General features: G+C 34.9%; 1 protein-coding gene across 1 annotated transcript in view; it reads right to left on the bottom strand.

The window, feature by feature from the left end:
• Positions 1-309: 309 nt before the first annotated feature.
• PSMD14 (proteasome 26S subunit, non-ATPase 14) overlaps positions 310-12,904 on the bottom strand; it is a 58,802-nt gene continuing 46,207 nt past the window's right edge. Inside the window, exons 10-11 of the mRNA XM_042781072.1 lie at positions 3,084-3,146; positions 310-408 (exon numbers count right to left, since the gene is read on the bottom strand). Coding sequence (XP_042637006.1) covers positions 310-408; positions 3,084-3,146 — 162 coding nt within the window. The remainder of the gene's footprint in view (positions 409-3,083; positions 3,147-12,904) is intronic.

Below are 12,904 nucleotides of genomic sequence, written 5' to 3'. Positions count from 1 at the left end.
TGTAAATGTATTTTATTTCGTAAGCAACAATCAAAATATATTTGTGCTGATTTATTCAAATATTAAATGGGAACTTAACAAAATTTGTCCACTTTGATGTATTCTTGTACAACTTTGGAATCTGCAAAGACCCTGACTAAAGAAACAGAAGTAATTGCACAACTGAGACTGAAGGTGTTACAGTGCTGCAAATGATGCCAGATGTCTTATATTTAACTAAATACACCTTCAGAGGTCCCTTGATTTTAAGCATTAAGAACAATAGAGGAATATACACTGAAATTATCACTGCTAGCTTTTTACATTGCTTTATTTAAATACGACAGTATCCAACATAGCTGCTAAACACTGGACAATATTGGAAGTCATAAGCACATCCACATGTTCTTCCAAATGACGTTTGGGATCCTAAAAGGAAAAGAGTAAGTAAAAAAGAAAAAGAACCATATTACTAGTAGATATATAACTTACTTAGATTTTTTTTTTAAGTAGCTAATGCATTGGTAAAGAAAGTCAGACATAAATTTATGTTTGACAACTTTAGCTTTCCTAGTATATTGTTACATACTTAGGGTTTTTGAATCCATTAAAAAGTTAAGTATCTCATAAGGTAATAATTACGTAATGAAAGACTGATGTACACAATCAATGCTATGACTCTGTACCAAAGAATAAAGAATAAAAGAGAATATAAAGGCTGAAAAAAGGAATTCTATATGACCACAATCATCCGGCTAAAAAATGTATGTGCACACATATGTATCTATATGCTTAAGTACATGTGTGTGTTCCCTGCCATTTAGAAATACTGAATGACCAGTCCTTTATTTATTTATTAAATAAATGAGTCCTTTATTTAAATCAGACATACCAAGACTTGTGAATTCATTGTGAATTCAATGTGAATGGTCCTCTACATCTTGGTAGAAATCAGGTTTCTATATAATTTTAACATTCGAAGAATACAGAAAAAATTTCTTGGATCAAAGTCATTGTGCTTCAAAACATTTAAATCAATTCTGAAATGTTAAGAATAAACGTTTCATAGAGGTATTTTGAAGAAATAAGCCATAGAAAATTATATAGGTACAACCCTTTAACTTCAACCTAATCAAATCAATTTTTAAATAGTTGAGTTAAAAACAAGGCTTAAAACTGCATTATAGTAAAGGAGTTTAAACAAAAATGCTTCATTTATATTTATTTATGTTTAAGGCTAAATATAGTATTTCACCTGAATTTGAAAGCTTTGAAATAGGAAATACATATTGTACACAATAAAAAACTTTGAATTAAAACATTTTCTTATGTGTATTGTTAAAACAGTCAAGACCTCTATCTTTAAAAAATGTTCATCACTGGATTTACTTCTTGGCTGTGATTTTTTTCCATCAAAATTTCACTACACTGATTTCTTTTAACAACTCAGACATACAATATGCTACAAATAATTTCAAATGGCTAGACCACAATATTAAATTATCTTTATTTCAGAAATAAGATTCAGGGCGTATTAGGTGAAAGAGACTGACAGGAGAAAAAGATATTAGCTATTCAGTTATAGACATTTTGCTTGTGCCAAAAATACAGTAGGACAAACCAGCTTATTTTAAAAAATTATTCTGACGATTATTAAACTCTGTAAAGTATATATTTTTAAAATTTTATATGTATTTTAATTTACTCCTTTTATTTGCTGTTAAATAAAATCTTCATTAATATACAAAACCAAGCATATAACCGAGAAATAATGTATGTAAGAGTGGTAGAAGTTTAATAGAGAAAAGCATTCTATTATTAGAAAAGCTTAACTGTGTTATCATAAAGAATCCAGAAATTGTTTTAGAAAATAACAATTTATACGTAAGAGTTGTTCATCAAATACCATTTATTAAAAAAAAAAATAGTTAATGAATTTTATCAGTAATAGAGTTAGTGATCTAATATCATATATTAGATTAAAATAGCAGGAAAAAAATCATGGGTGACTGTATTACATAAGATGAGAGAAAAACATAAACTATATTTCACTTCTTTTGGGAGGGGTTGCTATTGCTGTTTTTAAATTATAATACTAAGAATATAGTGACATTTACAATATTTAAGTCAGAACTTTGCCCCTACTGCTCTGTTGGAGTAATTGATTTTATAGTAAATTGGTAACACAGTTCCCTCCGTTATCTACATTACTTCTTGTGGCAGCTGGGTGGTTCTTAGAGATTTTCCATCCAAGAATGGTCCTGGCCCAAACCTACATAGCTTATGAGATGTGATGGGATCAGAGCATATGGTAGGATGGCTGAAAGCAAAGACAGCTTAGTGTCTTGCATCGGAAATATCAGGATTCTGCCAACATCAGCAATATGATAACCATGTTCCACGAAAAGAAAAAAATGTAATCAACATTCTTTAAAAACAGTCTAATTAATCTGTAGATTCCTTTAATTGGTTGATATGCTCCCCCCACCCTCAAATAATAGAAACTAAATATATATTTCATCTTCAAAAACTGAAAGAGCAAATCTTTAAAACCCTTTCTCTTTACTCAGTATCACTCAACAGGGCTCCACGTTTTCTCAGGATTACCTACATATTGATGCCTAAATACTGATAAAGTATTATTGTTATTAGGTGCTGTCGAGTCAGTTCCAACTCATAGCAACCTTATGTACAACTTAAGTATATGTACAACATATGTTGTATAGCATTTAAAAAACTGTTACATATGAAATAAATCTATCATTTATTATTTTCATTGATCTATAGTTAAAATAATACTTGAAAAAGTAACTCAGGACACAAGTTTCCTAACTTACTTTCAGTAAATTATTTTCACTACAAATAGTACCTTATAGGTATAATCTGTGATTTACTTTTTTATAGATGGCAAAGATAATTTGACAACATCAAATAATTTCAGACTTGAAAAATCAGTATCACATTTACATGACTGAAGAAAAATGTAAAGTGAACATACAGAAAAAAAATAATATAGGCCCTAAAATAGTTATTATTATTATTTTTTTAACTCTACAAAAGCCTGCTACTCTGCGGCTGCTAACCTATTATATAGTACACCTTACCTGCTTGCCAACATTCTTTATTGCCAGCTGTTCAGGTGTCATCTTATCTTCTTCTTCTACAGCCTGTGAATGAAACACAAAGGACAAAAGTTTCAAATTCTAAATTTAATTTTCCCCACTGCAGAATAATCACCAAAGATTATGGTGATCCTAAATTTCATTTGGAGAATCTCTTATTCAAAGAATTTACTGAACTAAAAAAGCAATTTTGCTAATCTTTAGAATAACTTTCATTATAATGTAAACTATTACAACCATCACTTTGAGAAGAGACTTCAGAAATATGTGAAAGGTACTGAAACATCAAAGTGGATCATTCACAGGTAGTGTTTAATTATTTGGACATCATTAATGAATTCTTTGAGGGATGGCTAAACTGGCGAGTGGAAGAACTTGGGGTAACTGCTTATGACACTAACCCAGTTCTGCCCTCCCCCCCTTTTTCCCTCTTTCTGCTCCTGTAGTTCTCCTTCAGCTTCTTTGTTTCCCTCTTTCTGCCAACCCAGCCTGTGTATACCCAATAGCTGTTTAACTATCCGTAGCATGAAGGACCAAAGGAACTGCTGACTTTTGACCTATTTACAAACCATAGGTTTTCTGTTATTAATTTCACATATTTAAATCTCCAAAGTTGTCCTGCAGTATCCCTGAGGGGTTGGTTTCAGGACTCCTGAGGATCCCAAAATCCCTGGATGCTCAAGTCCCTTGTATAAAATGGTACAGTTATCTGCATATAACCTACATACATCCTCCCATATACTTTAAATCATGTCTAGATTACTTATAATACCTAATGCAAATACAATGTAAATGCTATATAAATGGCACTATATACTTCCTTTTAGGCTTTGAGAGACTGCTCTACACTTAATTGCTCCCCCCAGTGTTTTTGATCTGTGGTTGGTTGAATCCATGGATACAGAACCCACAGATATGGAAGGCTGATGTTACATATATTCAGGAAAAAAAACTCACTACTCTAAATAAGTGATCTTTAATAAATCTTGAAAAGAACAGAGTGATTTGAAAAGTTTCCACCATCAAAAAAACTACTTCAATTAAAAACCAAATCAAATAAAATCAACCAAAACAACACATGCAAACCACTATTTGTAGAGTTAATGTATCATAATAAATTTTCTAACAGAGTAATTTTGAAATAATTACGTTGTTGTTGTTATGTGCCATTGGGTAGGACCCAACTCATAGCAACCCCATCTTAGGTTTCTGAGGGGGTATCACTATGGAAGTAGATTGCCCAACCTTCCTTCCGAGGAGTGGCTGGTGCGTTTGAACTGCCAGCCTTCTGGTTAGCAGTCAAATGCCTTAGGCACTACATTACCAGAGCTCCTGGAATAATTATAGCATTTAGATAAGCCACCATCACTGCCTCAACACCCCATTAATAGCACCACCATGAAACCTCTTTATTAACTATTCTGAGCTTAAGCATGCGGCTGCTAAATGAAAGGTCAGCAATTTGAACCCATCAGCAGGAGAAAGATGAGGCAGTCTACTTCCATAAAGATTACAGTGTTGAAAACTCTAATGGGGCAGTCCTACTATATCCTATAGGGTCGCTATGAGTCTCAGTTAACTTGAAAGCACTTCATAAAAAGTTTAAGGAACCTCCTTCTTAAAAATTTGGGTATGTTATTGCCTGAAGACAGGACAGTATCAAGTGAAATCCTGGTCTTCTTATTCATAGCATAAAAGGAATAAATTTATACCTGATAAATGGAAAAGTAAGAAAAATTTAATGATCACTAACCTTATGAAATACCAATACAGAAATCTACAAAGGTGGTTACAAAAGGAGGTGAGGTGGTGGAAGGAGAAGCAGGAAGTCAAAATCTGTAAGGGTTAGATTTGGATACTCTAAACTTAATAATATCACAGCTGCCAAATTTCTTCATGTGTGAACAATGAACATGTAGGCAAGGCAATCATCAGACATTCCCCATAAACTGGAAGTTTGGCTGCATTTCACACCTTCTTAATAGTTTTGTAAACAGAGAACTTGAAAATGAGCAAAGATGGCAAGTGTCTAATTTTATAAATGGACAAACTATCTAGAGAATTTTCCCCTGTAGAACCTGCCTAAAGAGAAAAGATGGTGCATAAGTATTGTTTCTACTAATTATTAGAGGATACTTATTTACAACACATCATTAGGAAACACATTTATGACTCATAAACCTGAAAGAAGGAAAAATAAAAGTTACTAACACTCTAAATCTAGAATCCTCTAGACAGAGAATATGTTCATTTTCAGAGTCAGATGTCACTCCTATTATTCTCAGCTAGTTACAGAAGTATTTCCTAACTGGGAAATTGCTTCTCCCATTATCTCAATGTTTTATATACATGGGAACACTGGCAACACATTAGGAACGTTTCTTTCTAAATTACTTTTACAAACTGTGACACAGTACTTTGTTGACTTGAAAGAATGATGAATGGAACAATTCACATTAGTTTGTACTCCGTACTCATTCAGTGTTAGTTGTTCTGTGCAAATGCCAACAATGGTAGAGTACTGGAAGGAGGCAAGAGTTTTGGAACTTGGCTCAAAATAACAACCCATGTACAAAATAGGGAGGAAATGTGGAGGACTGCAAGTACAAAAAACGGCAGATATACAAAGGCAAGGTCAGAAAGCATTTAAAGCACTAATCTTATTCAAAAGGCTAAAGTGAATGTAAAAAGCTCTAACTCAAAATTTAAAAATCTTTAACATCATTTAACCACTTTACCAATTAGTTTTTCCATTTCCAATAATTAAAAGAGAGTTCACAAACTCTTTGAGAAGTGCAGATGGTAAAAAGTACTCCCAGCCATAGATGCCATCTGGGAAATGAGGAGCAGCTGTAGATTTAGGCATATTCTAAGGTTGCAAACCCCTATGACAAAAGAGTAAGCACATCCCTTCCATATTAAGATAGCCCAGATCACCACATCAAACCCCTAAATATTTTCTCCATCTACCTAAGCTACCTCTATCTCATCTACCATCTGGGCAAGACCAATCTGCCTTCATTCATAGTTCTAATCTGGCTAGTTACCAGGAAAAATTAAGAAAGAGTAGCAGAAGAAACAAATGAAATTCAGGCACAGGCAGTGTCCTCACTAGGGAACTTCTGTGTTTATGGCAACTTCTGTGATTTGGCGTCAAAATTTGCTTTTGCATTCATGCTCTTCGGTTTACTCAACCAACAAAAAAGCACTGAAAATGTTTGTGGCTATTCACACTAGAAACGTTTTTAACAGTTTATCAACAAAGACCCCCAGATGGCTATCCCATCATGCGTGGTCTGCAGAGTTCTAAGAAATTCTTGGAATTTGGTCTGTTTTGTGATCATAATTCCCTCAGACGTACCCCCCATATTAAAAAGGATTTTACTAAACCCATTAACATCATTCTCTTTTTTCAGATAACAGTCAAGTTTCTCAAATGGAAAATCTGTGTCTCAAATTCCACCATTTTATTTACCTGTTAACAAATATGGATAGGATCCTTGGACTTCACTAATACTCTTTTAGGGATTGCTACCATGTCATTTTCAGTAGACAAAAGTTTTCTTGAATTTTCTGAACACCTTTAAAGCTACCCAACACCTCTTTTCTATTCCTTTAACCTTCGCTTTCATGACAACATGTCTCTTACTTCATATTTCTCTGACTCTTCCCTGGGCTTTTTTCCCCCTTTAACCTGCCAATTTTGTTTACTCTATAACATGCCATGTTCCCATTTAAGCAAATGCCTTCCTATATGGCAATTTTTGCTTAAAAATAGAGCACAAACTGCTAAATGGCATATGTTAATTTTTTACTATTAAACAATCTCAGCGTAACTGTTAGTGGATCTCAAGACAGCATATTTTGCTTGTTTCTTGATGTTTATAAGGAGCCTTGCTAGTGCAGTGGTTAAGCACTCGGATGCTAACTGGAAGGGGAGCAGTTCGAACCCACCAGCCACTGCACAGAAGAAAGATGTTGCAGTCTTCTCCCTAAAGATTATAGCCTTGGAAACCCTATGGGGCAGTCCTACTCTGTCCTACAGGGTCACTATGAGTTGGAATCAATTTGATGGCAATGGATTTGGGTTTGGTTTTTGATTTTTAAATTGAATCAATAAAGTGACTATATAATAAACTATATTATAAGTTATGGAGGTAGAGAATAAACTTAAAGAAATGATGCACTGCAGTGAATTACTTAATATGGTCATTCTAGCCACAGTCTTTGTAACTCCCACCAAATGAATGAGTTGTTGTTGTTGTTGTTATGTGCCGTCGAGTCGGCCCCGACTTATAGCGACCCCTCCTTGGGTTTCCGAGGCAGTATCACTACGGAAGTAGGATTGCCCAACCTTCCTTCCGAGGAGTGGCTGGTGGGTTTGAACCGCCAGCCTTCTGGTTAGCAGTCAAGTGCTTTAGCCACTATGCTACCAGAGCTCCTAATGAATGAGTGGGACTATGCAAATGTGAAGTGCTTGTGGCCTGCCTAGGGGACCACATAGCTTGCTAATAATGTAAATAAGGTACATGGCACACTTGTGGGGATGGGCTCATACAAATAAAATGGAACTCTAATGAAGGGATTGGTCAGTTTTGCCATCCTGCTAGGCCTAAAAATGAGCCATCCCAGAGGTGGGAAGGAAGACCTCACAACCACCAAGAAAGAAGAGCTAGGAGTGGAGTGCAACCTTTGGACCTGGGATCTGTATTGAGAACCTCCTACATGCAAGAGATAGAACAGTAGCACTGGAGATGACAAGAGATGGTGAGAAGCAATGTCATTGAAATGGCAACAGCAGAAGCAGCACCAGAAGACTGGCAGGAGATGCTGCAGGGGGCTTCCTGGCCCGTGGAGCAAGGCGGTTACTGTGGGTGTGCCAATCCATGGAGAGAGCTGTGCACGAGAACCTTCGGGCTGGCTGAGTGAGGTGATTCCAGGCACATGACTGTGGCAAAGCTAGGCTCACTGACCCACAGAGCAAGAGAGCTGAGCACTTATGGGCTGAGGCTTACTGGTGGAGCACGGTACCTCTGGGCACTTGTCAGTAAAGCTAAAAGAGCTTTGGAGCACTTGCCCAAGAAGGGCAGAGGCTAGTCAGCCCAACAGGCCCAAGAGTCTGAGGTCCAGAGAGAGAGAGAGAGAGAGAGAGAGAGGCCCTCCAGCAGCACAGTTGAGAAGAGGCTATTCTGCTTAAAGAACTGTATCATGAGCTTTCCTGAACCTAAATTTGAATCTATTACTTCCCTAAAAAACTCCATAACTAAGTATGGTCTGTTAGTTCTGTGTGGCCACTGCAACGAATTATAGAACTCAGCAGAGAAGTAGAGTGCCATGAGGGAGAGTTGGTGTTAGAACTGGTAAAAAGGTTGGGGAGAGGAAGTATGTCTGACCTCTGCCTCATAGGAATCAGCCTTGGGCTGTTGATGCTGATCTTGATTCTCCCTCCCCCCAGTGAAGTTAGACAAGGAGATCTGATGCCACCCTTACCATGCCATATTTAAAAATGGCGTTTATAAAACATACATGGGGAAAGCAAAATGAACAAACAAAAATTAATTAGAAAACAATCTGAAAAGTATAAGAAGTGTTATGAGTATGCAAAGTATTAAAACTAGATTTTCTGCTACCATTAGTAAATAGAAATTAACATACATATGCTTTAAAAATACTAATTCATTGAATACTTAAAGCATTCCAGTGAGGTAATACACATTTAAATATGAAGAAACTAGGAACTATTTCCTGGGGTACCATATGTTAATTTCAGCAATACTTCTACCAGTGTATTCTATGTATGTCCTCAACAGTGGAATTTCCATCATTTTACATATTCAATAATCACTATTAAGTACTCACTTTGAATAAGACCAGTCTTGCTCTCAAGGAGCTCATATTTGGGTTTTACTTGTCTATAAATCTCAAATCATAAGATCTCAAAGATCCTTTAGTGTTTACAAGGAGCAACAGGGGAAGCAAAGGTAAGTTAGTATACCTAACTTTTCCTTATGGACTGCATGGAGGAAGGGAGAGGTTCATGGTGAACACATAAAAATATATTTAGGAAGAACACATTATGTAGTAATAGTGGTAACAGAGAAACAGAAAGACCATAGGGACAGACTGGCTGTGGAAGAGAAAAAGAGACAAGTCCAAAGTTTCAAGCCTAGATGATGCATAGGAAAATGACAGTGCTATTAATAACAACTGTTAGAGGGGAACTGTTCTGATGAATGAGGAAAGACAACACTGCTCATCTTTGTACAAAGAACAGTTGAAGTAATTGGGACATGCAAGTGGAAATGTGTAAGAATTACTTAAAGAAGAAAAATTTCAAGTGAAATGAAAAAGAGGCATTTGAAAGTTGTCAACATGGTTAAACCATAATAATAATTTTTTTTTTTTTTTTTAAAGATCTGAAAATAGAAGAGCAAAGTGGCAGCTAACTGACTCGATGGCAATGAGTTTGGTTTTGGAATGCTGTTGTGTGCTATGGAGGCGATTACTATTCACAGCACTCAAAGAGCAAACTGCCCCACAGGGCTTCCTAGGCTGTAATCTTTACAGGAGAAGATCTTCAGGTCTTTTCTCCTGTGGAGTGGCTGGTGGATTTAAACCACTGACCCTTCAGTCAGTTGCCGAGTGGTTAACCACTGTGCAACCAGGGCTCCTTATATATGTGTGTGTATGTGTGTATGTTTTCATATATATGTACATATATGCATTACTATATTTAAATGAATAGAAACTAGTTCAGCTTATTGAAAAAAATTTTTCTTCTATGGCAGAGCCTGCTAGTTGCTTCCCTAATAACCATTCTCCTCATTTTCCTTTGTAACGTAACCCCAATTTTATCAAAGGCAGCTATGCTCCCAACTAAAAGATCTAGTGTTGCTCCCAGGTAGGTATGCCCATTTCTAAGCTTTGCCAATGGACTGATGGGAAGAATTCTGAAAGGGTCCTGACTGCACTAGGGGCCATGCTTCTTTTACCCTTTCTTCTCTTCCGGTTGTCTGGAACTCAGACAGTATGGCTCAAATTCTGGAAATCATCCTGAATCATGAGGTGACCGAGAAGTTGAAGGTATAAGGAAAGTGGAGCAAAAAGACAAAAGGAACCTGGGTCCCTGATGACTCTGGGGTCTCATGCCCCACAAAAGAAACACATTTCTATCTTGTTTACATCATTGTTACTCAGGGCTAACACAACCATAGATAATTACTTATTAGTTAGAGAAGTGACACTTGTTTAATGTAAAAACTAAGTAATTCTAGAAATGGACAAAGTATAGAATTCCCCTACCTTCTACTTAGAGGTAACACTGTTGTCAATTCAGCACATTGACATGTATGTGAGATAGACAGAGATACTTTTGAAAAAAAAGGAAGGCAACATGGCAGGCATTTTTTCATATTTTAAACAATTTTATTTTTTACATCTAATAGCAAGCTATAGATATTTCTCTTAATACTTGAGGAATTTTACTTTTCATAATAAATCCTTTAAAAAGAGGATGCAGGATTAAAGAATTATGTCCACTAAAAATGTAAAGACAGCAAACTGGACTCCAAAAATGTTATGTCAATTTACTTTCCCATTACTGACACTTTTTTCCCCCAACCGTTTTTCTTCTTCCAAACTTCAAAAGAAAAAAGTAAAACAAAACATTTTCTACTTACTATTTTAATTTTTTTTCTCTAAGGGTGAACATTTTTTTTTATGTGTATATGCCATTTGTCTTTTCATTTACTTTGCCTAATTTATTTATTTATTATTATTTTTTAAAGACCATTTTATAAGAAATCTTTGTATATTGTAGATTTTTGGATATTAGCTCTTTTTGGTTTAAGAAGTGTAAATATGGTCTTTCTTTCAGTCTGACTCTTAATAAATGTTGTTTTTCCTTTTTCCCTTTTTTAAAAAAAGCAAAGAGTGTGGGCATAGTACTAACTATTGCTCCAAAAGAGCAATTTAACTAAATAACTATATCAGGAGAATTTCGCAAAAGGGTTCTATATATATGGTAGTTACTTGAACAGAAATAGAGGCTGATTTGATATTAGCCCCTATGCTTAATGATAAGCAGAGAAGACATTACCCTATCCTTCTATCTTTCCCAAAGTAGGTTTTATTTTATTTTAGGCATAACTTACATATAATAAAGTATATAGATTTTAAATGAGTATAGAGAAATATATACAAACATGTAACTACCACCCTAATCAATTACTAATAGCAGTAGTATTGCCATATAGCACTTCTAAATTTCTAAAACAAGTTTGCATGCACTGGTTCATTACTTTGTTAGGTGAATATGATATCTATATTCACAAGCGATAATTCTGTCCCCACTGCAAAGATGAGGAAACAGGCCAAGAGAGACTAACTTGCTCAAGGTTCCTCTGGAAGTAAGAAGCAGAATAATGATACCAAAACAATTTGTTTTTATAAGGAGGAAAAAAAAAAAAGAAAAGAAAAGAAATACTCATTATAACAGGAGAGGAGTTAGGGTCATAGTATTTGCATAAAGTAAAAGGGAGAAAAAAGTAGAACTACCTGGAGAGAAGTTGGGACCAAGTTTAGGATGAATAAGTTGAAGATACAAACACATTTTTCACAAACCACTGCATCTCCATAAATGCTGGTTAATATTTTTTATTGCAGATATACTTTTACTGTAAATTTATCAAATTTTAGAAAGCTCACATTGATTTCTTCAAAAAAGTTACATACATTTATATGTTTTAAATCCTTTAGACATTGATTCCAAAGAATTTTGTAATTTTAGATGCTACTGTGAACTGACTTGCCTTTGACACTATATTTTTCAACTGATTCCAGCCTACGTAACTGTAGGTAACCATCTAGTAATTCTCAATTTTGCTGTTCTTACAGTTTCTTAGTTTATTCCCTTGGACTTTCTATATTTGCAACTATGGTACATTCAAATAATGATAATCTACCCCATTTCCCCCAATATTTATATCTTATTTTGTTTATCTTATTGCACTTGCGTAAACAAGACTCTAATAATACACAGCTATCATGGAAGCCAAAAGGTAATCATATAATCACATTCTTTATACACAGCCATATAAAATAAAATATCCAAACTTCTTTGATTATTACGGTTAAACAGGTCAAAAGTAAATTGCAGAGTTTCACAATGTATAGGATTATATGTCTGACACAAAGAGAAATTTATGTTTCTATGCTATTCTTAAAATGCTCTTTTACAATTCATTTTTTCCATCTGCACATCCATTTACAAATATATACTCATATGTAATCACAATTAAAAAAAATAGCAGATACATTCTGACATGAATAAATTAGATTTTGAGTAACAGAGCTGTGGGTGTTGTAGTTTGGTAATTAGAGAAGTCAAATGATTATTATAATCAAGCAGTATTTCAGTGCTGAAGTCGGACTAAAAATTGAGAACTTGGTAAATAGTAACTTAATTATTTTGAAATCTTCTTTCACTTTAGGACTTAACTGTCACCTGACAGTAATTACCTTAGTTTAACAAATCAACCAATTAAAAAGAATACTACGAAGAATCAGTAGCATAGATCTTTTTGTAAGTGTTACTAAAAAATCCACTATGTTCCCTTTCACAAAAAACCTCTACAAAGAAAACTATAAAAAACTACTTCAAGAAACCATAAGAGATCTACATAAATGGAAGAACATCCCATGCTCCTGGATAGGAAGATTGAACATTGCGAAAATGTCAGTTCTACCCAAGGCAATCTATACATTCAATGCAATCCCAATCCAGATCCCATCAACATTCTTTA

This window comes from Orycteropus afer, unplaced genomic scaffold (assembly GCF_000298275.1).
Source record: "Orycteropus afer afer isolate SDZICR_OR568_19922 unplaced genomic scaffold, OryAfe1.0 scaffold00084, whole genome shotgun sequence".
Classification (NCBI taxonomy): Eukaryota; Metazoa; Chordata; class Mammalia; order Tubulidentata; family Orycteropodidae; genus Orycteropus; species Orycteropus afer.
Note: the sequence above shows the minus strand (reverse complement) of the source record. Positions and strands in the feature narration are given on the sequence as shown.